The sequence below is a fragment of the Chinchilla lanigera genome, unplaced genomic scaffold, assembly GCF_000276665.1.
Source record: "Chinchilla lanigera isolate Chin_1 unplaced genomic scaffold, ChiLan1.0 scaffold00031, whole genome shotgun sequence".
Classification (NCBI taxonomy): Eukaryota; Metazoa; Chordata; class Mammalia; order Rodentia; family Chinchillidae; genus Chinchilla; species Chinchilla lanigera.
The window spans coordinates 8960692-8988044 of record NW_004955432.1 but is presented as its reverse complement, the minus strand read 5'-3'; the positions used below and the strand labels follow the sequence as shown (position 1 = coordinate 8988044).

At 34.6% G+C, this 27353-nt stretch overlaps 1 protein-coding gene across 7 annotated transcripts in view; it reads right to left on the bottom strand.

Moving 5' to 3' along the window:
* Akap9 (A kinase (PRKA) anchor protein 9) overlaps positions 1-27353 on the bottom strand; it is a 157836-nt gene that overhangs the window by 102828 nt on the left and 27655 nt on the right. For 6 of the 7 annotated variants that reach the window (XM_013515942.1, XM_013515944.1, XM_013515943.1 and 3 more), the window contains exons 3-11: positions 25428-25472; positions 19412-19582; positions 18480-18635; positions 17505-17702; positions 13186-15573; positions 7797-8010; positions 6675-6754; positions 4991-5129; positions 4180-4265 (exon numbers count right to left, since the gene is read on the bottom strand). In XM_013515942.1, coding sequence (XP_013371396.1) covers positions 4180-4265; positions 4991-5129; positions 6675-6754; positions 7797-8010; positions 13186-15573; positions 17505-17702; positions 18480-18635; positions 19412-19582; positions 25428-25472 — 3477 coding nt within the window. Of the gene's footprint in view, positions 1-4179; positions 4266-4990; positions 5130-6674; positions 6755-7796; positions 8011-13185; positions 15574-17504; positions 17703-18479; positions 18636-19411; positions 19583-19937; positions 19992-25427; positions 25473-27353 lie in introns of all 7 variants that reach the window. The other variant, XM_005388001.2, reaches the window with a different exon arrangement.

Here is a 27353-nt window from a genome sequence, read left to right as displayed (position 1 = left end):
TTTGATCTATTTTGATTTTAGTTTATTATATGGGGAAATACATAGATCTAGACTCAATAATCTCCTGTATGTGGATAGCCAATTTTCTCAGCACCGTTTATTAAAGAGGCTACCTTTCCTACAGTGTACGTTTTTGGCCCCTTTGTCAAGAATCAAATAGCTGAATGTGCCTGGGGTTGTTTTTCTTTCCTCTACTCTGTTCCACTGATCCTTCTGTCTTTGTGCCAGTGCCATGCTGCTTTTATCATTGTAGCTTTGTAACACAATTTCAAGTCTGAGATTATGATGTCTCCTGCTTTGCTCATGTTACCCAGGATTGCTTCTGCAACCTCATTTGGTTCCATATGAATCTTACGATTATTTTCTCTAATTCTGTGAGTACTGTTTGTATCTAGATTGGGACTGTGTTAAATCTATGTATCAGTTTTGGAAGTACGGCCATTTTGATAATATTGGTTCTGCCTATCCAAGAACAGGGGCTATCTTTACATTTTCTGATATCCTCTTCAATCTCCTTTTCCAGAGTACTTTAGTTTTCACTGCAGAGGTCTTTCACTTTTTTGGTTAGGTTAATTCCTAAATGTTTAATTTTTCTTAATGTTATTTTATGTGACGTTTTTCAAAACTTCTTTCTCAGTGAGTTAATTAGTGTACATGGACACTACTGACTTTTGTGTGTTGATTTTGTATCCTGCTATACTGCTGAATTTGGTTAATTCTAGTAATCTTTTGGTGGAATTTTTTGGGTCTTCTATGTAGAGGATCATGTCATCTGCAAATAATGACAATGTTACTTCTTTCTTTCCTATACATATTCCTTTTATTTCTTTCTGTTGCCTGATTGCTCTGGCTAAGGATTTGAGTTCCACATTGAATAGGAGTAGTGATAATATTGTGCCTGATTTTAGAGAGAAAGCTCTCCATTTTCCCCCATGTCATATGATGTTGGCAGTAGGTTAGTCATAAACAGCTTCTATCAGAATGAGGTAAGAGCATTCTACACCTATTTTCATCATTATTTCTATTGTGAATGGATGCTAGATTTTGCCAAAGGCCTTTTCTGCATCTACTGAGATGATCACATGATTTTTGTCCTCACTTCTGTTTATGTTATATATTACATTTACTGATTTGTATATGGTGAACTATCCTTCTGTCCCTGGGATGAAGCCTACTCATCTTTTGGATGATTTGTTGCATTGTATGCCAGTATCTTCTTGTGGGTTTTTGCATTTACATTAAAGAGACTGGCCTATAGTTCTCTTTTTGTTGGTTGGGTCCTTTTCTGGTTTTGGAAGCAGGGTAATGCTAGCTTGCAGGAATGATTTTCAAAGTACTTCTTCTCTTCTGATTTCATTAAAGAATTTGAGGTTATCACAATTAAATCTTTCTTCAAATTCCTGTAGAATTCAGCAGCTAATCCATTAGGACTGGGATTTTCTTAGTTGGTAGGTTTTTTTATTACTGCCTCCATTTCACTGCCTCTTATTGGATTATTCAGGGTTTTTAAATCTTGATTCAGTTTTGGTAATTCATATGTATCTAGAAATCTATCCATCTCTTTTAAATTCTCTAATTTATGGGTGTATAGGTTTGTGAAGTAGCTGTTAATCATCTGGTGGTATCCACTGTTGTTTCATGTTTTTCACTTCTAACTGCAATGATTTGAGTCCTTTTTTTGTAACAGTGGCTAATTTTGTTCATTCAGGAACCAGCTCTTTAATTCATCAATTATTTGTTTTTTTTTTTGGTCTCAATTTCACTGATTTCTGCTCTGATCTTTATAATTTCCTTCCTTGTACTTGTCAGCAATGCCACAAAAATGATGACTAGCACACAGATCCCTATGAAAACAACACTGTCCTCTAAATATTCTTGCTGCTTCAGTTTCCATACCTTTCTTGAAGGCATAGTAAGTCTACAGCTAATGTGTGATCCTAGTCTATGAAAAGTATAAAGCCAGCATAACAATGAAGAACTGTGACCCTTTCCCACAGAAAATGCAGCTTCTACGAGCAATATTGTTTGGTTTAAAATGGGAAAACATTTGCCACTCTATACTCACCAAAAGAGTCAGGATACTGATCATTAATGGAGCCCAATTTCAAAGCTACGTTCTTCTGCAGATTTCTGAGGACCCTCTGGGGTCACTGTCTGGAGACTCACTGGGATACAACTGAATGCTGAATGGAAAGAACACTTGCAGAACTGGACAGAAATTCCACCCTAGTAATCAGCTGAGTTATCTCTATCAAAGGATGACAAGGGCACTATCCTGGGCTTTTCAAAGTGAATCTAGCAGCAGTCTGAGGTACTGAGGCCGGTTATGCACCTGGATCAATTGCACCAGTTCCCAGGTGTAAGCCTTACCTATATTCCTCAGTGTCTAACCAAAGTTCAGCTAGTATACCGGGACAGATCCTGCAGTGTCAGGTCGTCCGCCTTGGGCAGGGACCAATGGCACTGTCTACTATTACAATGTTAACTCCTATGAATCTTAGAAAACCACTGAACCTAGGGTGGTCTTGGGGACCACGCCTCAGCAGTCACACGCTTTGTGACCTGTCTATTGACATTTAAGGCTCAATTTTTGTAAAGGGAAGTAATAAATTTTTTTTTTTTTTGGCCTTGTGTCTTTTTTCTTCTGTATCAACTACAAAATTGTTAAGGTTCTTCCCTAAATTAGCTCATAAATCATCCCTCCTTTTTTTCTACTTCCTACTGCCATTACACTACTGTCCCTAAAAGTTCAAATTTATAGTATCTACCCTAGGATCACAGGTGCTAACATCTGTAAGATAAAAGACCAGCCTAGAATTTTACGGTTGTTATCGTCTATCCTCTTCGATCTTAGGGTCCATTATTGTTTCAGCAATATGCCCCACATACAGTACACTTCCACTTCAAGATTTTGATCATATCACTTCTCCCACCTGAAATGCTGCTGTTCTCTACGTTTCTTATTCAAACAAACACATCTTTTGTGGTTCATTTCTTTTCTTTTCTTTCCTTTTTGGTACTGGGGATCGAACTCAGGACCTTGTGCTTGCCAGGCAGTTTAGTTGCTTGTGCCACTGAGCTATATCCCTGGCCCTTGTGGTTCACTTTAAGTCCCAATTCCTCCAACACATTATTTCAGCCTACACTCATCTACTTGCTTATTTACTTTCAAACATACTTATCTACATTTCTCTTGTAAATACTCAGTAAATGTTGCCTTGGGCAACTATTTTATAAATGTATACCACATTCCTTGAATTAGTTTATATGTGAAATCAATTTAGGAACACTGTCAGTCTAGTGACTTCCTTTTCATTGTATGCTCCTTCATTCATGGTATAACCTGAAGTACTGGCTAGATAACTGAATGAGAGCAAGGTATGTCTTTCACTTCTTTTGGATTCCCTTTGAAGTACATTTTTACATAATGGAAAATTAGGAGTTAGAGAAGACTTCTCAAGATCCTCAAATTTCTGATTGGATGTCATTCTTCGAAACTGAGTGGAGAAGAAGCTGGCTTAAGGGAAAGAAGTTAATAAGTCAATAAATTCATTCAAAAAAAAAATCTAGACCAGCTTTAAAATTGCTATGTAGTAGCCCAGGCTGACCTCAAACGCATCATCTTCCTACTTTAGCCTCCTTACTACTGGGTAAAGCCAAATTTTGGTAAGTTGATTGAGATGCTCCTAAAGGACTTTTGAGTAGAGCTATCCAATAAGACTCTATAGCTGAGAACAAAGAACCAGCTGCTGTAATTTGTACACTGAATGTCTCCAAAGGTTTGTTGTGGAAGGTTTGATTGAGATGCTCCTAAAGGACTTTTGAGTAGAGCTATCCAATAAGACTCTATAGCTGAGAACAAAGAACCAGCTGCTGTAATTTGTACACTGAATGTCTCCAAAGGTTTGTTGTGGAAGGTTTGGTCCCCCACCTGTGGCATTCTTAAAAGATGGAGGAACTTTTAGGAGGTGAGGCATAATGGATGGAAGCTAAGTCACTGCAGGTGTGACATAAGGGAGATACTGGGACCCGGCCCCCTTCTCTCTGTAGAAAAATGTATAAACATCTTTTTCATGTTCATTTAATTTAGAAATTCCTGGTTGATAATGCAGCTTACAAAACAGGAGGTTATACACGATAAATACACATATTATATGACATACTTTTCACTTCACAGACCTTGCTTAATCGTGTCTGGAGTATCAAAAGTTTGTTATATTCTTCTGCTACTTTGTTGAGAAGAGTTTGCATGTTTTCTTGAAAGTCTAGATAACAAACAAGCAATACAATAATTTAACTCCATAACCAAGGTCCATAGATTTCAATAAATATTATCTACCTACTTATAACTTTAAGAAAATGCTAGAAGTAAATCTCAAATACACAGTAAACAAAAATAAAATATAAAAATGAAACACCTGCTACAAAGCTAACTTGAAAATTTCATTTTAAAATGCATTAATTGTTTTGGTCAATCATTAATTTGTACAACTTGTTCATTATTCATACAAATGGATAGGAAAAAGATATTCGTATCTGTGAGAGAACAAAAATTAAGGTTTTAATCTGTTAAAATAATACATTTTTATTAAGAAAGTAATTTTTAATATCTCCATTTCTACTTATTCAGCTTTAAAATAATATACCATTGACATAAACTTACTAAAAAACTACAGTAGCTTTTAAAGAGTTGAAGCTACAGTACCAAAAGTTAAAGGAAAGAATTAGGATGAGAAAAAAGGTATTAGTAGAGAAATATAAGATAAGTAGACAAGGCAACATATATGGCTTCAATTATTTTCATAACACAATTATTGATTATAAAAATTAAAAGTATATTAAATATACAATTTCATGAATCTGAAAAGAGGATAGGATACTGAGATGACAAACATCTTGGCTGAGTAAATCATGATTAAAAGTAAAATTTATCAACAATTGACTTCAGAAAATTAAATACTGTTCAATAGTATGGTTAAGTTTTCATTACCTTCAACTTTGTATCTATAATTTTGGAATTCTGGTTCTTGATTTTCAGAAGTGTAAACACCAGAATTCTCTCTCTCTTCCACACTGACTTCACATTTTAAAGTAGGAGCATAATATTCACCAAAGACATTGGACAAAGCCTGTTGACAGCAAAATTGAATATTTCAAGAAATTAAAATTTAGATTTCTGACTCTAAATATCATTAAACATTATCCTCATAGATGCAAATAATAGTCAAAATTTCACAGAAAAATCAGAACTCACTCCTTTACATAGTAAACCAGTGATGGCAAACCCTTTTAGAGACGAGTGCTCCAACTGCAACCCAAAACCCACTTATTTATCACAAAATGCCAACACTGTAATTAAACCTTAATACCGAAGTTTTAGTTTAGAAAAACCTCATATACTGTACTAACATCTTTTGTCTTAAAAGAAAAATATATAACATGTGTGCCAAAGGTTCACCACCACTGTACTAAATCAATTTGCTGAAAAAATAATTGAATCTAAATGTTTATTTCTCTAACCTGAAATCATTCTTACATGAGAAAAATATTGATAATCTTTGCTGCACAAACATAATTTTCTTCTGTGTCTTCCTAATATACCTGCACTTTAATCTGTCACTTCCTAGTGTGATCCTATGCTGATGTTATCTTTATATCCTTAATACATCTTTTATCACATCAACTACATTTGAAAAACACTACAGGACAAGGATGGAAGTCCAGAGAAGATAATTAGGAAAAAAGTCTCTAAATTCTAGAGGCATTATATCAAGAGATTATACCCATTAACCTTTCTAAAGCACGAGAGGTTATTTGCTGTGGTTTAGACAGACCGACAAAAAAACCCTAGAAACAGTTGCCACACTGTTCCGGTTGTTCTCAGCAACAAAATAACTCATTTCCTACAATCATTTGATAAGGCCTCCAAACTGAAAGTACCCAACAGCAATGTTTAGATTTGATTTTATTTGTTTTATTTTTTTATTTTTTATTTTTTTATTTTTTTTCCGGTACCGGGAAGTGAACTCACGACCTTGCGCTTGCCAGGCAGGCGCTGTGCTGCTTTTAAACCGAGTGATTATTGCTGCTACTGAGGTCTCCTGAAATTTACTTAACAAAGTATATTTTTAGTAACTAAGTTTATTAAATTTTTAGCGTAGCCCCTAAGATAAAATTTTATTTTATTAGAGTTGGTTTTAGAAACATTTAATTTACAGACATAAAAACTAGGACCCAGAGAGATTATGTAGCTCTTACGACTACCTGAATGATAGTGTCTGTTCTACTGGTGAGATAATTCACCTTTTTTTTCCCTTGCCATGCTGGGGATCAAACTCAGAAACTCATGCATAGCAGGCAAGCAATATACTACTGAGCCATCCCCCAAGCCCTGTTGCTATAAACTATCAGGAAAATTTAAATGCTCATTTTAAGCTCAAAAAGAGTGGCTCAGGTAGCTCAGTGGTAGAGTACTTACCTAGCATGGGTGGTGCTTGAGTTCAATCTCTAACACCCACACTCACATATATATAAACAAACCCCTAATACTCGATACTTTCTAAGTGCAGTTCTAGGAGACTGGGATACTAAGCTGGACTCTACTCATCAACTTACTAGCCAACTTAAAATTTAGCACCTCTTGTCCAAAACCACTTAACTTTTTAATATCTTACCTCTGACACATCAGAACACTCTTCAGACACTGCCTTCTGCAGTCTCCCAATGAGCTTGTGTAAAGGCTTTGCTTCATTACCTAACACAGGAGATGATGCTTTAGTGAATCTGATTTACATGTTTGAGTACTATTATCGTATTTAACCTAGAAGAATTGATCAGTGATGGTGAACCTTTCAAAGCGTGTCAAATTGCAACCCAAAAAGATAATAAATTATCTTACTGCTTATCAGAATTACTTCCAAGGTTGCTTAACTAGTCTTTTCACCAGTAAGATCACCTCATCAAATTTATCCCAATGGTGTCACCTTAAAATTAAAAAAACTTACTGTTATTTCCACTATTTAAAATCCCGCAACCAAGTGTAATGGCACACACCTATAATCCCAACACTTGGGAGACTGCAGCAGGAGGACTGCCACAAGGCCAACCTGGAGTACAAAGAGTTCAGAAAGGCTAGCCTGAACCACATAGCGAGATCTTACCTCAAAAACAAAACAAAACAAAACACAATCCTGCAGGAGGCGCTCTTTAAGAATATACAGAGCTCTTTCTGATAGAATTCTTGTCAGTTTTACCCCCGTCTACTTTCTCAAATAACCTGACCATTCAATTCTTCAAAGTCAGTGTACTCTTCCAATTTAATGCTTAAGACTTCAGAGTCTTCCCTAAATTTCCAACCCAACTACTCCTGTCCATAGCTTCTTCCCATTTCATCCTCCCAGAAAACACTAGACTGTTCTCCTTTCTCTTTCTTCTGTTCACTGTTCTATTTCAGAAATTGTCAGTTTACTTTATATATGCTTTTGCTGATGGACTACGACTTCTTATGGGAAAATGAGGAAGTAATTTTACTTTTCTCAAGCTCTTAAATGAATGTACAATAACTGTCCAAGACTCAAATATACAAGTTGTACAAATATACAACCCTCCCCCATGGGTTCTAAGCATGCCAAAAGCCCTCAGCACCACAAAAAATAAGATTCAGAAATTTACACTTTTTACATCTGTGTACTCCTGATGTTTTGTTTTACTCTCAACATGAGGAGAATTATAAAATAGTGAGCTCTACCCAATTCTTATTTGCTTCACTGGACTTAACTAAGTCATAGACCATTTACCTGTTTCTTGTGTTTTCATGTTTTGTAGCTCTAACTCATGTATTTTCTGAAGTTCTTTGATCTTTTCCTCTTGAGCAGAAACAAGCTCCTCTTTAAGACTGCAAAGAGCTTTGTCTTTTTCATTTTCCATATATTCACGAACCTGATCCACATGAGCTGAGTAAACCAGGGAGAGGCATATGCGCTGGGCTTCCATCTGCAGCCTTAAGTCATTCTTAAAGTGAATGTACGTAAGTGTTAGCAGCTCTTAAGATAACAAATTAATGTAATTTCAGTTTATTTGCATATACTAACTGCAAAAGAGTAACATCAAATTACAGTTTAAAAATTCATAAGAGAACCAAAATCTAATTTTTTTCATTCTTCATCTAGCTGCATTGATCTACCAGTCTTTTTCAAAGAAAGTAGCACAGAATTTTCATTACAAAATGTTTATAGTACATTTTGATATTTAGTATCAAACTACCAGAGCTTAGTATGATTTATCTCTGACCTTGGTTTTAAAATAATATTTCAGATGCAGAAATATGCAAAGAATAATACAATAAGCACTACATACTCACAACCCAAGTTAACATATACTAATATTTTGTCTTTTTTTTTTTTCCATTCCCTTTATATACCTTTTTGGTTTAGAAAGAAAACATTATAAACAAAACTCAATCCACTATGTTCTTATTGTTCCTTCCACATAGGCAACCATAATCACAAATATGAGACCATCTCAATTTACTTTTTATACTATCATGTCTCAGAAATATGTAAATAAAGTACTATATTGTGTATTTTTTGGATTTACAAGGATGGTTCAAAATGTATTTATTTTGCAAATTTATCTTGTCATTCAATATGCCTCTGATATTAAACCATGTAAAATATAGGTAAATTTATTTTAACTGGTATGGTATATGAGTATACCACAATTGGTCCTTTTATTTCTGGAGATCAACTAGATTATTTCTAATTTTTGGATAACTCAGAAAATACAGCAATAAATTCTCACTCACACACCCTTAGACAAATGTTCTAGTGTTTCTCCAGTCCAGTCGATTTCAACTTTAGCAAGCATGAGAACTACCTGGAATGTTTATAAGCTACTGAACACCATCCTACAGTTCTGATCGAGGAAGTCTAGAGTGGGGCCACAAACATGAACCCTAACCTGTGTCCAAGTGATGCTGATTGTATTGGTCAGGGACCACACTTTGAGGATCACCTAGAAATTTAACTGTTAAGTCAGAGATATTGCACATTTTTACCTGTATTTGATTTTACCAAATTATGTTTTTACATAATTATACAATATAATTGCTATCTACAGAGTATAAAATGTTATTTTACTGTTGCATTCATTTGTAAGGTTCAAAGTGTCTTTCCATGCTTATGAGCTAGTTTGGTTTCCTACTCCAAGACACATTCATCCATTTTTGTTCATTTTTAACTTTACTTACATTAAGCATTTTTTATACTTTCTTGATATTATTTATTTATTTTTGAGACAGGGTCTCACTTTGCAGTTCAGACTGGCCTTGAGCTCACTTTGTAGACCAGGCTGGTCTCGAACTCTCAACGATCCTCCTGCCTCAGCCTCCCGAGTGCTGGGATTACATGCGTGCACCACGATGCCCAGCTGTTCTCGATATTATTTAATAAATTCTGATTTGAGGGAGTACGAGGCATGTACCAAAATTTCATAAGAATCTAGATTTGTTTTTAGACTTTCCATGATCCACGATCTCTTTATCTATCATAGCATCAAATTGTATTGTGTTAATGATTTTGTGTTAAATCTTGATATCAGATAGAATACTTATTTTTAAGGATTGTTCTGACTATTCCTGGTTATTTATTCTATGTCAATTTTAAAATCAAAATTTCAAGAACCATGAAAGGCATTCATGGAATTTTGACTGGAAATACACTGAACATAGAAAATAACTTGAAGAGGGTTGATACTTTTTTCATCTTTCACTACTGACATGATAAATATTCTCATATGGCTAAGTCTTTGTGCCCTTTAATGTTTTGTAATTTTCTTAATAAAAGTTCAAGATATCAGGAGTTACTAATTATGCCTAACCTATTAATATTTTTCGCATTTCTTGTCCTGTATTGGCTCAGAAATACTAAACAAATTTGAAATAGTAATACTGACCGTGGTCAGCTTACTCCTACCCTTGATTTTCCTGGGAATGCTTGTAAATTTCATCATTAACAATATTATTTGCTAAGTGCTTTAATATAAACCATCATCATGATTAGTAAATTCCCCACTTATTCCTGATTTCCTAGTTTTTTAGAATCATAAATGAGTTAAAACTTTTTTATGGATTCTTTCCCAGAACACACTTCATTAAAATAATCATATGGATTTTGTCCTACAATACATAAATGTAGAGATCACATTAATAGATTTTTTTTAGATTCAGAACTATTATTTCACCCTTGGGATACTTTGCATATATTTTAAGATTTCTGCAACTATACTCACAAGTGAGATTCTATAATTTTATTTTCTTTCTTTACTTTCTTATTTTCTCACTTATTCTATAATTTTATTTTATTTTCTTGTATTTTCTTATTTTCTTGTACAAGTCTTCACATCAATGAGTGTTTTAAAATAAAATAACTGTTTTTTCTTCTTTCTCTCACTCCCCTTCCCCCTCTCCCTTTAATGTTATTTTAGCAGGCAATTATACATTTGTTCCTGGAGAGCTGATAAAAACCCACACTTTGCCTAGCATTCTTCATTAGAGAAGTGAGAAGGAAAACTTCTGATTACCATTTCAAACCCTTTAATGGTTACTGACTTATTCAGATTTTATGTTTCTGTTTGAGTTAGTTTTGGTAATTTATACTCTACCAAAATATCCTTTAGTTTATGTGTATTTTCAAATTCATTTGCAATTTATTTACAATGTGCATTTACTACTTTTAAAAATCTCTACGGAACTTACACTTAGGCCTTTATTTTCATTCTTCATTTTGATATGCTTTTCCCCTTTCAACATATTCTCAGAGCCTTATCTCACAAGGTTTTAATCCTTTCTGATAATAAATATTCAAAACCTTTCCCCTTTGGCAACTTCAAGTTTTCTTATGTCTGCTCTTTATTATTTCTTTCCTTCCACTTTCTCTGAATGTAAATAGTGTGACACTGTTATACTCTTAAATAGTTTAATAATCAGTATTTATTAAATTGGCATAATTAAGACAAAAATGGTCTTCTACATGCCATTTTATTCTGCTTTTTCAGAAATATTCTTGGGTCTTATCCATTTATTCATCTAGATTAACTGTAAACCAATTAAGTCAAATTTCAGTAATTTCATTGTGAGTGGAATTACAAAAGGCTTGTGGACTGAGAAATTCACTGGAATTTTACAGTATCAAAAATTTCCCACTCAATGATTTGTTTTGTTTTTGTCTTTTTGAGACTTTGTAGCCAAGGCTGGTCTCGAACTCACAACGATCCTCTTGTCCCCGGAGTGCTGGGATTACAGGCATGCACCACCACACCCAGCTAAAAAAAAATTTCCCACTCAAAAGTGAGATGTTTCACTTACTCAAGACTCATGTCCTTCATTACAGTTTTATTTATATTGATCTTGCATATTTTGGTAAGCTTTTCATTTTTACTTTATTAAGGCTTTTCAGTTTATTTGCTTAGTTTTCTTAATTTTTTTATTTAGTTGTAACTGGGTTTTGACAGTTAACTATTTTTCTATTTATACCATGTATCTTTTTGTCTCTGAGATGGTCAGGACTCAGAACAATGATAAACAGTAAATGACAAAGGCTACTCTGATTTTCTTCCTAACATGAGGGCCTATACTGTTTTACTGTTCACTGTTACTAAATGGGCTTTATTTCTCCCTTTACTTGCTCATTTATTCATTCACAAAAATGACCGCCTACCATGCGTCACATATTATTTTAGACACTGCAGGGCCCCTCCTGTAAAGGAACTGATATTGTAGCAATTTCTCTTCTAGTTTCTAAGCTCCAATATCTCTTTCAATTCCCATAATTACCTTCAATTTCAGACCCACTCTTAAACCTATGGAGTCTTTCAGTATAAACAGTTAATCAGTATCTACAAAATTCCTGGCACTCCACCCACTTCCGTGCATCCCAAACACTGACAAGACTTCTGTGATGAATTCTTATTTTTCTCCTCCTGCTCAAACTTCCTAAGTATTTTAAAACAACCTGGAACTATAATAAAACATTATTCATTTGTTTCTTCTCAGTGTAAAAAAAAACTCTTAGAAGCCACATTTATGTTGATCTCAGTGAAAGGATTTGTTCTCATTAGTAGTAAGCGCAAGAGTACTTTTTGTGTGTTGTCTGTATTACTCTAAGCGTATTTAGGCTATTCCTAGGTATTATCTTTGTGTAAGTCACTGCCCACTTTTTCTGTGAATTTTCCTTTTGTGTGCACACACACACAACCTCACTCATTGCTCCACCAACAAGGGATTTGTTTTGGTAATTAAGAGTGGGGCAAGGATAGGCTCGTTTTTCATAATACGGCAAGTCTGACTTATGAACATTTGAACTTTCACAGATATACTGTATAAAAGTCACAACTGTACTGTATATGGACTCATTTTGTTGGTTTACAAATGAATCTGATCTAGGAGCATTCTCCCTGAATAAACTCATTCGTGTGTTGAGACTTACTACATAGTTGATGTGTTAAGCAGAGGGTAGCTGGAAAAGCCACTGAAAGTATCTTTAGTAGAGATAAATAAAAGTCCTTCTAAGAAAATTTGATTTCTGACAGTCAAGCTTCAAGTTCAGTTCCTCTCCCAGTAACCCTTTTTAATAAAATTTTTTATGTCTGACTTTCAATAGTAATTAACACCCATTACAGTTTTGAAAACAATTCTGGGTATTAATACTTTTCCCTTTCAGGTATAATAAATCCAGAAATCTGTAGGACATAAAGTTTTCATCCCCCATGGGAAATATAATATCATAATTACTGAACAACTGTACAGAGTACTAAAAAGCTTAACAATTAATTTACAATGTAGAATCTTGAAAAGACCAACATGAAATAAAAACTCTAAAATCATTCTTTTTGTGACTACAACAAAATATGACATTATAGAGCTACTAACTTCTGGGAAGCTGAAATTCTGTGAGAATTATTAGTATTTTTTATTTCCTGAGCTGAACATAGCAACAGAAAACTAAGAGAGGAAACAACATTTAAGGAAAGACTGTTAAACAGTAAATGAAACCCAAAAAAGAATTGAATGAAAGGTTTAGCTTTTATTCTCTTGTAATGATGCGAACTCATCTTTTATGAAGGTGAAAAAAATTTTTAATATGAAAAGTACATTACTGGGTTTTATCATGTATAAATAAGCGAACATACCTGTTCTGCTCTAAGTACATGAAGTTCCTGCTGGAGTTTATCATTTTCATTTAGTTCAGATGCCCCAGGCAATGTTTCATTTGTTACTGATGACAAAAACAATTGATCTTGCTTGCCTATTTTTCTAATAGTTGTATTTTCAAAAGGATTTTTGTCTTTCAACACTATGTTTGATTCTTCACCAAACTCTTTTCGTATTTCAGAAATGGATCCTCCAGAATCCTTGCTTGTCCTTGCTACAACTCCATCTTCTAAAGAACTTAATTCAACTTCACACTCATTTCCATTTTCTGTTATGTCTCCAGCCCTGTTATGGTTAATTACGCTTTCTAGCTCTCTACATTTCAGTAAAACTTGCTCATTCTCATGCTTTAGAGATTTAACTTCTTCGCTTAGAATAGTAACCTCGCCGTGTTTCTGTTTTAATTGTTCAGAGAGATTTGACAGTTTTTCTGTCAGTTCTAATTTTTCTCGCTCGGTTACCTCAAGTTTTTCCATAAGTTCTGTTGTGTCTTTCTCAACAACCTCACCAACTTCCAATGGCTCTGCTATAAAAGTGTCATCATCAAAGATGGAACTCCTAACTTTCACCACAGCTGGATTTATTCTTTGCAAATGAAGCTTTTCATTAAGTTCTTTAAGTTTACTTTCATACTCTAATTCTTGTTTATTTTTACTATCTTCTAAATCATCTTTTACCTTGAGAAGGCAAGCATATTCTTCCTGTAACTCTTGATAGTTAACTTCAAAGTTCTTTTCAGCAAATGAGAAAGTATTCCTTTGCTTTTCAATCTCTTCACTTAGCTGAATACATTGTTGTTTGAGGTCCTTGTTCTCCTCTGTAAGTATTTCTATCTCTTTTTGCCAGTTATAGCCTATGGATTTAGACTTAGTGGAGTCTATAAAAATCAATCTTTCTTCTTGGTCAGCGGGAGTATAAGTTTTCAACATATCTTCGAGGGCTTTCTTCTCATTTTTTAGAATGCTATTCTCTTCTTCAAGTTGTGTAAATTTTTCCTGAAGATCATCCTCTTTTTCTTTCATTTGTTTCTCCAAGAATTCAGTTTTAAGTTGTAATTCTTGAACTTCTTGTTCAAGAGTACCCTTTTCCTTTTCTTCTTGTCTGAGTATTTCAATTTCTTTTTGGAGTTCACTGATTTGAAGAGTCATTTCTTCTGACTTTGAATTCACAAGGGACTGCTGTAAATCTTTTAGCTTTGAAATTTCCAAAATTAATTGATTCTGCTTAGTTATCAAACTATCTTTTTCAAATTGCATTGTCTCTATCTTTTGACTCATTTCATTCTGTAAGCTATCTATTTGCTGTTTATAGTGAATGCCTAAGTTATCTTTAAGTTTTTCAATATTTATTCGATGTTCAATTTCTAAATCTGCCTTTAGTTTAGAAAGTTCTTCTTCATGACTAAACAGGAGCTGTGTTCTCAGCCTCTCTAATTCAGCTTCTTGTGATTCAGCCATTCTGTCTAACACAGCGTTCTTTTCTTTTTCTAACATTTCAAGTTTTATCTTGTAATTTGTAACTTCAGCTTCATGTTTTAACTCTAGTTCCTTCCTGGATTCAGATGCAGAAATAATCTCAGCTTTCAAGTCTTCCACTGTACTAAGAGACTTATGTGCTTCTTTGAGTTTGCTTTCCTGTTCGGCTATTGTTTGTCTAGCTCTTTGAATTTGATCCCTTAAAAAGCTCAATTCTTCGAAAAGGTCTTCAAGCTGTCCCTGCAAAGCAGACTTTTCTCCTGAAACTACTCCTAGTTCTTCCTTGAGTTTTTCTTTTTGAGAGTTACTATCTTGTAGTTTTATATTCAGTTCATTAATTGCCACATTCATTAACTTTATTTGATCTTCATTAACTATAACATTTGAATATGACTTTAAAGCAGTCTCTATTTCTCCCTTTTGTCGTGTTTTAAGTTCCTCTATCTGTGACACATGTTGTTTTATTAATTCTTGTTTCATCTGAACTATCTGCTGCCCATACATCTCATCCAGCTCCGCTCGAAGTTGTTCTAACTTTCTTTGTGCTTCTTGTTCCATCCTTTGCACAGTGTCAATTTCAAATTGACTATCTTTATGATTTCTCTTCTGAAGTTCTTCAACTGTCCCCATTAACTGTTTTATTTCTTCAGAACACTGCTTTTCTTTTTGCTTAGAATTAGTCAACTCTAATTTTGTATTTCTTATCTCTTGGTTCTTTTGTACAACCTGTTCTTGTAATTCTCCTACTAATTTATCAGCAGCTGTTATTTTATCCTTTAGCTCAAGAGTTTTTCTTTCTTCTTCTATTACTTTTGTATTTAATGCTTCAATGATTGCCTCTTTTTCCTGTATTTCTTTTTTATTTGAATTTTCTACTTTTTTGTCTTGTTCCTTTAAAGAGAGAAAGAACATATAAAAATGTCATTTTTAGCTTGTGGCAACTGCTATTGCTTAACTCTCTGAAAAACAAAACAAAAACCCACCAAAATATCCACACTAATTAAAACAAGTCAAAACTATAACATTTTCATTTTTCTTATTAACTGACCAACACTGTAACTGTAGTGTTTTTGAGTTACAGACTGCATACATGTACTCTAGACTCTCTCAAAAAAAAGCAAAAGATGTATCAAGGTTTCTCCCGTGGATTCCTGTGACTTGAGTTGTCTCATAGACAAGTGCAATGAAATGAGAAAAAAAACAGCAACAAAACAGACTTTTGTGAGTCTGCCTTAATTTCATTCCTGGGCTCTTAAATTAATTAGAAATTTGGAGATATGCAGTGTTTAAGAGTCTGAACTTTAAAAGACACCCAAGGCAACTACAGTACTGATGGCATATCAACTCCACTCTCAACTTTTAGATCAAACAGAAGTAAGAACAGAGAATATATTTTCTCCAGTTCTTATCTGGGGACTCAATTTTGGAACTACAGATAAAGGTAAGCCCAGACACATACCAAAGCATGATCATCATTATTTCAGTGTAAAGCCTGGGATCAAAGTTTTGGCTCTGCTACGTAGACGCACCTCTAGGTAATTATAGGCTGTAGTCCCCAAAACAAAGAAAGAAACAAAACCCAGAAAATCGATCAGAACTTAAGTAGGTAAGTAAAATGCCTCTGAGGAGCCAGGAGTCCTTCACAAACAGGATTTGTAGGCACCTGAACAAAAGTAGTAACACATCTAAAGAAAGAGTATCAAAACCTAAAAAGCCAAGTCTGAGAGAAATGTCCATTCAGGTATAGTCCAAGGAAGATCAAGACGCCATAAGCCTGAGCTGTAAAACTTGCCCTTTTCTTAATTTCAGTGTCTTCCATTTGAATAGCTCCCATTTTTCAAAGAGCATCTCCAGTAGTCAGCTGAGGTTTGAAATGTGGCTCTGTAAACTTATTGCCTATGTACCGACACAATTTTCTACCTCTTGCTTTGAATTTATGTCATCCTATAAAATGGAGGTAATAATACTATTTTCCTGAAAATAAGACCTAGTTGGAAAATAATCAGCCTTGAAAACTAGAGATCAAAAATGCAAGCCCCAGTCAGCCTATCCTGGCCTTAGCTGCCTTCACTATCCTCTCGCTTGATGGCTCCTCTATAACGCAGTATGTACTATCCATCTCCATTATTCATGGCTTTCTATGTATAAATTTGCCTACTTCATAAAATTTACCTGTAACCCTCAAATAAATACTGATGTGCTTTTATAATCACATACAGATATATACACAGCAGCAAAAACTCTGAGTTGCTGTACACACATTTTCAGCTGAGGTCAAACAAGGTGATCACACCCTGCTTTGTTTCAGCTCTCAGGGAGAGGACCACAGGAGAGAGAGAAGGTAGAAGACAAGAAGCCCTGGCCCTGGGCCAGCTGGATGGCGTTTAAATACCAACTCTGGTATCTGTTAGTGTGGCAGCCTCAGGCAAATCACTTCTGAAGTTCAATTTCTCTACTGAGAAACAAAATACAATCTACCAGGATGAGTTACTTTTGGGATTTAAGATTATAATCTATGTGTTATATATTTTCCTCCTATAAGCACTCATCTGATAAGTTCCCCAAAACTAGAACATAATTACTAATTTAGATTACAGAATTCAGCTTAACATATGCTGATCACTTTTAAGAAATACAGTAATGAGTAGTGTTACCTTAAAAACTGTATTACTGTGAGATTCTCAATTGCTTTTGAAATAAATTACACTTAAAAAATCAGTATAAAATTTTGTGATTCACATGCATAAAAAGATACGCACCCATATAAAACCTTTAAAGTTAAAAGCTACTATAAATTGTTTTTTTCCTTAAAATAAACATACCATTTCATATACTTTAATTTTTTCTTGCAAGAAATTAATTTGCATTTTGAAGTCTTCTTTCTTTTTCTGATAATCTTCTAATAGGTGGTCTTGCTCTTCCAGCTGCTGCTGATGAGTCAGGATCTGCTGTTTGGCTTGTAGTAAATCTGCAGCTGTGCTACTATGAGTGCTGTTTCTCAGAGTTTCACTCGCCTGTAACTTGAAAATAGAAAGAAACCTCAAAATAATAAATTCTGAAGAGACAAGAGAACAAGTATCTTTAGGGCATGACTGAACTCATACTGGTGGCTGTCAGGGAACTGTGCTCACTTCACAGGCTTGAAATCTCAGCAAACATGCTGCCATGGCTGACTGGGTCACCTGAGCCAGGAAAAGCAGCTTCCACATGATAAAGCAGAGAAAGTACACCTAGTAAGGGAAGTAAGACTGAGATGACATAATGAGAGAAGTGGGGCCCAAAGACAGTACTTCCTGATTCATGATGACTTTCCAGACTCATTCCCATCCCTTACAGAGGCTTGATTACGTTTCTGCCCTTGAGTTATGTAAGATAAAACTATATCCTTACATCACACTTCTCCCTTTTGCTTAAGCTATTTCAAAATGTTTTCTGTTACTAATGTCAGAAACCCTGACTAATGCAACTAGGTTTCTGTGGCTTTAATTAAAAATAAATTGAAAATATTCAATTCAGTTAGAACCTAACTAAAATAAAACAGGGTCAGCACAGGCAGGATGCAAAAATCTACTCAAGCCATCTGATAAGACTTGAAAATTTCAAGAGAGACAGGCAAAAAGTAGTACAAAGAGAGTAACAGCAAGAAACCAACCAGCAAGTATTGATATTGATTAGTTTTTCCAGTGTGACATAATAAGCCAACAGCTTTGTAACAAATTTAGGTTTGTTCTAGAAAATGAAAATTTTAAACTCATTACCAAAAAAACGAATCTACTAAATTTCATAGAAATACTTACATGCTGGAACTGAATTTGTAATTTCTGACTCTGCTCTGTCAACTCTAAAAACTCTCTCATTGTCTCATCCTTTTCTCTTCTTGCTTGCTGTAAATTAGCAGTAAGCTGGGTTATGATCCCATCTCTTTGTTTAATGGCAGCTTCAAACTCTTGTAACTAAAGGAAACCAGGAAGAGAACTAAGTGCTAGGCTTATTTTTTAAACAGAATTATCATAGGTAACTGTTCTTCAAAAACATGAGATTTTAAACACATTGGCAGAATTCTTCTATCTCTAAGCAACCTTCCATATTTCAAAGCTATTACTTTGTAGAAATTGGCTCTGCTTTCACATCAACTTTGAAAATATTTATCTGCACTAAGGTAAAAAGATACACTTGCTCTGGTTTTTCCTTATAGCTATTTTCAGATCAACAAGTCTTTATATTGTGGGGTGCTCCTGATCTGTCCCGAGGCAACACCACCAGACAAATTTAATTCCAACATGCTTTTGAAAAGGATGAAATAGAAATACACTATTCATACTCATCAATGTCCCATTTCATCTGGATTTCATAACTGATTGTTCTATATATCAGATGTTATTTTAACTACAGATATTATAAAGAATAGCTGACATTCTTAATGGGTTTAAGCCAATTTTTTATAGATGCACTATAATTTTCTCTCAGGCTGATTAGAAAACATCTGTCTTGATGAAGTGATTTCACTGTAGCTATCACATGAAGCTAAATGTATGAAATACACCTATTTTAGCTAAGTGGAATCCTAGTTTTAAATCGGGTGGTTCATGCCACAATGTAAGCACAAATGTTATGAGATAACCTTAAGTAATCACTTAGAAATCCCATCTTTCGAGCATATACAGATACTATCATTCAAATTCTCCATTTCTGGTTTTGTAAGTAGCAAACCAAAAGCCACAGAAAGTACCTGCTGCAGTCCTTCAGTCCCATAGGCAGCCCTCATTTCTTCTAGTTCTCTGTTTAGCTCTTCAATCTCATGCTGTTTCCCAGCCAATTCACTTTCCATCATCTCTAGATGGGTCTGACTATACTGTGCACCTTGTTCAGAATAAGAATCATCAACACCAAATTCTTCTTCCTAAATCAATCCAAGATTTTAAATAATTCAGTACTAGCAACACTGCTTAGAAAAAGGTATTCAAATATTGAATTTCATAGCAAAGTCCACTTTAAAACATCACTTCTCCTACAAAATTTGCTGCGATGGCAATGTACTTTGTTGTAAATGTGGAATGTACCTCAACAGCATAAACAGGGTATCTACAAATTTTGCTTTGAACATTACAATACAAAGTGGCTAACTTATTAAATATTGAAAGCACTGAAAAAAATCACATACAGAAAGAAGTACATGCAGGAAAAAACTGTTAGTAAGTCAGATGGTCTTAAATAGTATAAAACATTAGTATTATGAATAGTTTCAAATACTGTACCCTTATTAAATTTGTAGGCTTTCCTGTTTTCACCAAAAAACTGCAACCATTTACCTGTATAAAAACAATTTCCTGATATATTATGATCTTAGACAGAACTTTATTTACCTAACAATATTATTTCTACTACACGTGTTTTTATCTTTTACATCTAGGGAAAATGTCCTATTGACAAAAACAGATACAGTAATTAAATATAACTGAAGTATTTAAAAAAAGATTATGATCATTTCAAATGCTAATCATTCCTCAAACATGAGTGCTTTTAATGCAAAAGACACTACACTACAGGTTTTCATTTAAGTAAATTAAAGTTCTAGGTGCAGTTTCTATTTGGTTTCAGAAGGACAACTCTACTCAAGTTACTAAATCCTTTTCTATTAAAATCCTTTCTTAACATCATTTATAATAGTTGTTTTTCTTAAGCCCTATTCATTTTCAAGTAAAACTATTTACTGCCATAATTTTCTTAAGGGGCTAGTAAGCAAGCCAAGTGAAAGCAAGGGACATGAAAAGGTGCAGGACACTGCCTCAACAACTTCCTCTGGGGAGAGTACTACTGATATTCACGCCAACTCTGGCAGACGGGGAGGTTTAACATATCACCACTTGTCTCTATAGTAGTTTACAGTAAGAGAAAGAACAACAACAGCATATGTCTACAGGTTTACTTAGTGGGAAATTAATTTCAGGTCAATTAATCCACTTAATAATTCCTTCTTTTCCACTGATAGTACAGAAACCAATTTCAACCTGCCCATATCTATTACAGTCCTATGTTAACAGAACCAAAGGTAATGAAACTTACTATAAAAATATGTAGGATAGAATAACCTAGAATAAGGATTACATCCATATAGGGCATAGTACTTTAAAAAGTGAAAACTTTGGGGATGTAGCGCAGTAGCAGAGGACTTGTCTAGTGTGTGCAAGGCCCTAGGTTCTATCCCTAGCTAAGAAAGGAAGCTAGCTAGCTAATTATATGTACAAATATGAGTTCTTTATCAGAGTTGAATTATTTTGAAAAATGAAGTTGAATTGCTGAAGATGTAGTTCAGCAATGAAGTGCTTGCCTAGCATGCAGAAAAGGCTGTAGGATCAATCACAGAAAGGAAGGAAGGAAGGAAAGGAGGGAGGGAGGGAGGAAGGAAGACAGAAAGAGAGGAGGGGAGAAAGAAAGAAAGAGAAAACACATTATTTAACTGGGGAAAATTACCAGAATGCAAGACGCTTACTCTTATTAAAATTATTAATATCAAGGCACTTATAAATTTTTACTTTGAAGTAACAGTATAATAAAATGGATGTTTACATATGTATCTCATATTATGCAAAGGATATTCCTTCAAGTTCTGATGTTATCAGTATTATTTATATGTCATCCACTTATAATTAATAATGTACTTAATACATTCTACAGCTAGTCAGCAGTTTAATTCTTCGCTAATTCAGTTAAGCAAATTTCATGCTGCCTCTCAGTGGGGTGGTCAGGTTGCGTCTTTTGGTCATCAGGTAGCCCACTGCAGAGTTTCCTCTACGTGTCTGGGCCTTTATGATCTACTCCAGGTTGGCTGCCCACCCATAAACACTTGTTGCAGTGCAGGAGGGTGCGGACACAAGCCTGTAGGAGACTGTCACTTACTCAACCTTCTTACCTACAGTTTCTTTCATGAGCTTGCAGAGGTTTTCAAATTTCCTGTTGCTTTCCTGTTTTCTTCTCCTTCCCATCTTCAGTTATTTTTGGCCTTCCTTGCTAACCTAACTGACACCAGTCTTTCTCCAACAAACCCCAGAGCTGCTCAACACAGGACTTACCAAGAGTCCCAGTCATAGATACCGTCTCAAAGTGCCACTTCTGTAGTTGGTCCTCAAAGAGTCACCTGCTTTTTGTTATTGCCAGCGATGTAACAGAGGGACTTCTGCAACTCTTTCACATGACAGACATACTGTGACAAAGATGTCATCCCTCCTCTAGACTGAGAGGTGTGACAGACAGCACAGCAAATCAGAAAGATGTTGCCAGTTACTGGAACCCTCAGGGATTCCAAGTTTTAGATTTTGTAGAAAATACCTCATAGAATTTCTTGTACTTCTCTTTACATTCTTTCAGCTCAAAGAAGAGCTCAAGGCACTTCTTTACAATGTTTTTGCAAATAACTTTCATGATTGTGCTCTGGTGGAGTATTTTCTTAGGGAGATGTTCAGGACCAGGTCCTCAGAAGCAACCGTACTGATGAAACTGAAATGCTACGATATCAATTCCTCACAGCTGTCCATGATGAACACATAACAGGTGGAGTCTGATGTTCTTCTTGTTGTTCTCAGAGGTCAAACAGAACCCGCCAAGGGATGACTAGCAAGCAATACCTTGAATTCCAACTGACCTTCCACAGAAAAGTGCCTAGCTGCCAACTGGTTTTCCCAGTCACTGATAAGGCTCTTGTAGAAATCTTCGCACTCCTGAATGAAGTCATCGTGATTTCCAACTCAAATGGGCTTAGTCTTATTCAGTTTTTCCTGATTAACATATTTCTCCTTGCTCATCTCTGCTATCTTGTTCTTATCCTTTCCCATCGTCATCCTCCTCATCTGAGCCCACGTCTTCAATTGTGGGCTTTGCCTTACCACCCTTAACTTCCTCTTCTTTGTCATCTTTCTCTTCTTCTGCCTGTCATCACTGATTTCTTTCTCCCAAATTTTCTACAAGTAAAAGGTAACAGGATATAGTTGGGAATAGTGACTGTTTTCACTTCTTTGAACTACTATTCCTCTAAATACTCTGTCTGGTCTTCTTTAAGGGAGAGGACTACCTTGGCACCCCAGCCAACAGACCCAAGGAGGTTGACAGATATAATGAAGGATGCCCCAGCAGAAGACTCTTAGGCATACTCTTCATCATTTTGCTTTGTGATCACAACCACTTTTTCCCCACTAGACAGGCAGGAAAAAAAGCCAACACAAAACTACCTGTCTTAGCTACTTTTCTTGGTGCTGAGATAAAATACCTGAAACCCAAAGTCAAAGGAAGAAAGGTTTATTTAGCTTACTCTTTGTACAGGTTTCAGTCTATAATTGGCTGGCTCCAAGTCAGGTGACACATGGCAGAGGCGCAACAGTTCATGGCAGAGGAAAACAGCAAAAGCAACAAGCAAGTGCAAGACAAGCCTCTTTCTGTCCCTTATATTGTATCCAGTCTATTGAGATTAGGGCAGTGTTAACCAATCAGTGGATTGATCCAGCAATCACCCTAAATCCCAGGACCCTTAATCTCAGCATTGCAATGCCCATCAACCACACACTCTAGATTCAGCCACCTCCAAAAAAATACTATGACAACATGAGGCTTTGGGGGGACAGCCAGACACAAACCATAACACTGCCCAACCACAGAGACCTCTGCACCAGCCTAAAGAGTCCCCAAAAATGCTTTAGCACCAGACTTGGCAATACGTCATTATTTACGAGGTCAGTGCTGTTCATGCTAATGCCTGTGTCTACCAAAGTCAGGATACATTCCTGAGGGTCACAGCTGATGTCAATTTTCAGCTCTTTACCACTGTCCCATTTACAAGGGCTTTTTAGACTGTTTACCGAGAATCTTACCATAGGCATCAGAAGCAGTAAAGATGAATTCCTGAAGGAAAAGTTCATTGTTGGAGTAGATATTAATGATGAGACATGAGCTGAAAATTCTGTCTGAAAGACAGAAGTCTCTACCTCTTCCTCTGCATTGTGCATTTCCTCAGGTGTCTTGAAGGGAAAAGGCAGCAAATACTAGAGGGCGGAGTGAGCCCAGACTCTGTACAATTTGCGTGTAGCACAGGAGGGGTGACTCAATATATAATTACTTTTTAGTTAATGTAATCTTTCCCCCAGCCACTGTTTAAGGCAGTTAATTTAATTTTTGTGACCAGGATTGAAAAGAGTATCACAGGATACATCTTATTGTATCTTTCCTGAAACTTATTTGAAAAACACATGTATGTATACATATTTATTTGTGCATATTCATGTACATAACTACATATATGAAACCACACATATATAAGTAAAACATGTTTCTTACAATGAGCCAAGGTCAGCAACTATGATAACTGCTATTCTAAGTTTTATCTATAGTACTTATATTTAAATTCTCTTTGTACCCTGAAATACATCCTATTTACTAGGTCTCACGGATACCTAGTAAAATAAATAAAGTTAATTATAATTAACTGTATAATTTCAATATAGTTTTTGGTCCTTATAATTCCCATCTGTTTTTTAATTTAAAACGTTTAGGCCAAAAATGTCTTATTTTAACAAGAATTTCTAATATTATTAAATTATATTTCACAAAGAGAAACTGATCAATTACTATATTTAACTGTTCAAGTCTGTATTATTAAAATTAAAAATTTCCTGTTATTCTTTTGTCAGAAAATGACTGTGTGCATTTTAACCAAATTTCATGGCGATGTATGGAATGATCTAACCTACAGTGAATTGGCATATAATAAAATCTGACTTTGCTGTAAAGGAAAAACACACTTTGTAGAGTTGTGAAGTATGTCAAAGCATCTAACACTTTAATGAAGATATACAACCTGTAAGAATTAAGGCACTTATTAAGTCAAGAAAAAGTAAAGAAATATAAATTCTTCCCATAGGGGTAACTTTATGTATCTTAAATCAGATACTAATTTATTTATTTAACACTGGCTAAGTGTTTTCCTGACAATTTATTAATAATTAATAACCCATTCCCAACTTTTAAACATACTAAACTTCTAAAGTGTCAAAGTTTTTGCTCTCATTACTGATATAAAACTGTAATGTGAATATGAAGGATTTTATTAAAATCCTACAGTAAATTAAGATATATGTAATATACTAAGTTGCAGAAACACTGAGAGTAGGAAATAGTTTTCCATATTCTCTAAGTCTGGACCAAAAAAAGACAATCATAGCTAAAAGAGTAAGGTAACAGAATGGTATTTATTTATTGTCTACACACAAAGAAGGTATTTCCTAAAGAGGCCAATGTAAATTTTATAGTCACCTAACATGAAAATCCTATTATAATATTAATTTCAATAAACAAGTGTAAATAAATAAGTGTATTTGATAATCTAATAACTGATGCATTTGTAAAAAGCATTACTCAAAAAAATCTGACATAAAACTTTACTGTGATAAATATGGATATCTTATAACAGTCATAATTATAGAAACCAGTGTCAAACATTTCCCAGAAACTAAAATGGGTCCTCCATCTAATTATGGACCAAGCTGTTCAAGCAGTTAAGACCTTAGCTAACAACTGGGGAAAAGATATAGCAGTAAAACATATTCTTCAGGTATTTGAGCAGTTTACATTATATTATTGTTTTTATATTTTAGAAATACACTAGAAGCATATACATTTGCAAGAAATAAAGTGCAAACAATAATTTCAGTAATATAAAATATCAATTTTATTTATGACATTTGAAATTATGTTAGTCTTACCTCTGAACTATAATCATCTGCTGTGGTTGAAATTTCACTTTCCGGCTAAAACAAAAGTAAAAACCAATTACAATTACGTTTTTCCTGCTAAACAACATCCTTTAGTAATATTAAGATATTACTGTTATTAGTTTATGATAGAAACCTCTGATAATATACCACTAAAAGATTAGTAAAATGACCTTTAAAATTTTCACTTAATTATGAATTACAATTACTTTATTACAAATAAAGCATATGAAATTTATTAGCAGACGTTTTTCTAAATATAAAGGTACCAAGAACAACTTTCACACAGGATCTTGTGTACAGTTCCTATCATCTGTATGCCCAAAACACCAAAAAAGACACCATTCCTCTAATTCTTGTATAAATAGTCATTAAAATGCTGTCAGAAAAACTTCAATTTCTTCAAAAGAACCATTAGATCTTGATGCCAAAACGTACTAACTTGTAAAGAACATAAAAACCTTTGTTGTAAGAACACTTTTTCAGCTCACGAAGTACTCTGAAAGATAATCTTGGTTTACCATCATATCCCGGAATTTGTGAATGAATCAGCAGCTTTTCCAAGTGTTCCTCAGCTGGGAAGTAGTAGATAGAGTCAAGAAAAGAATTCTAATTCCTTTCGCTTTCAAAATTATTGCTTTCATTGTTCACGGGATCTAATCTAAAAATCTCACTTTACCGGTAAGGAAAATAAGACCAGAGAATTTTCCTCTTTCATTCAACAAGTATTAACTGTCACTGCCTATTCTCATTTACACCTATGGAAGTGTCATTCAACATTCAAGTTAAGTTCCGAGTCTGCTTCTCTATGAAGTAACAGAACAAAAACTACTGGTGGAACAGAAACAAGCTTGCCTCTATTCCAAAATCCTGTAACAGTGGCTAGCTCATGCGGCTCTTTTAAACCTAAAAACTTTTCATGACACAATCCCCACATGAAATGATTAAGTGTAGTAGAAATTGTGCTACAGAGAATAAAACGGTTAACAAAACAGTTGTTGCATTCCAAGTGCTAACCCTACACTGAAGAATCCCAAATACTGGTTTTCTATGCAGTAGAAAGTAATGTACCTTCAAACCACATCACATATCAGAGCCGCCAAGTAGCTTTATTTAAAATGTCCAGGTAAAAACCACCACGCCATACACACAGAAAAGGAATATGTAGCCTGTACACAAGAAAAACAGTGGTCAACAGAAACTGTCCCTGAGGAAACGCAAATTGAAATCAATAGACACAGACTTAAAATCAGCTCTTTTAAATACTGTACTGTACAGTCAAGTAACTAAAGGAAATAATGTCTACAAAAACTGAAGAAAACTGTTAAGAACTATGCCACACTAAGCAGAGAAGAACAATAAGAGAAAATAATTATAAAAAGAACCAAAGAAAAGTTCTGGAATTGCTCAGAAAAATAACAAATGAAAAAAAAAAAAAAAGACAAATAAAAAAATCATTAGAAGGGCTAACAATCTAATGATTTGAACAGGAAGAATCAGTGAACCTCAAGTGGGAACAACTAAAGTGAACTTGTCTGAACACTAGAGAGAAAAATGTACATGAAGCCATGAAAAAATTCAGTATTTAAAAAGACTGAAATCATGTTTTCTAACATCTTCTACTCATGATAACAGTTTTTATGGTAGTCATCAATAGATACAGAAAAAGCATTTAACAAAATTCAATAAAGGAATATATATACCGAGAAAAAAAACTTAATCTAATAAAGAGAAATAAATGTATATACATATATAATATACATTAATATATGAGTTAATATAATACTCAAGGTAGAGTGAATGCTTCTCCCTAATATGGGAAACGATACAAGGATGTCTATTGTCATCACTTTTTTTCTGGTATGGGGAACCAAACCCAGGACCTTGTGCTTGCCAAGCAGGCGCTTTCATCACTTC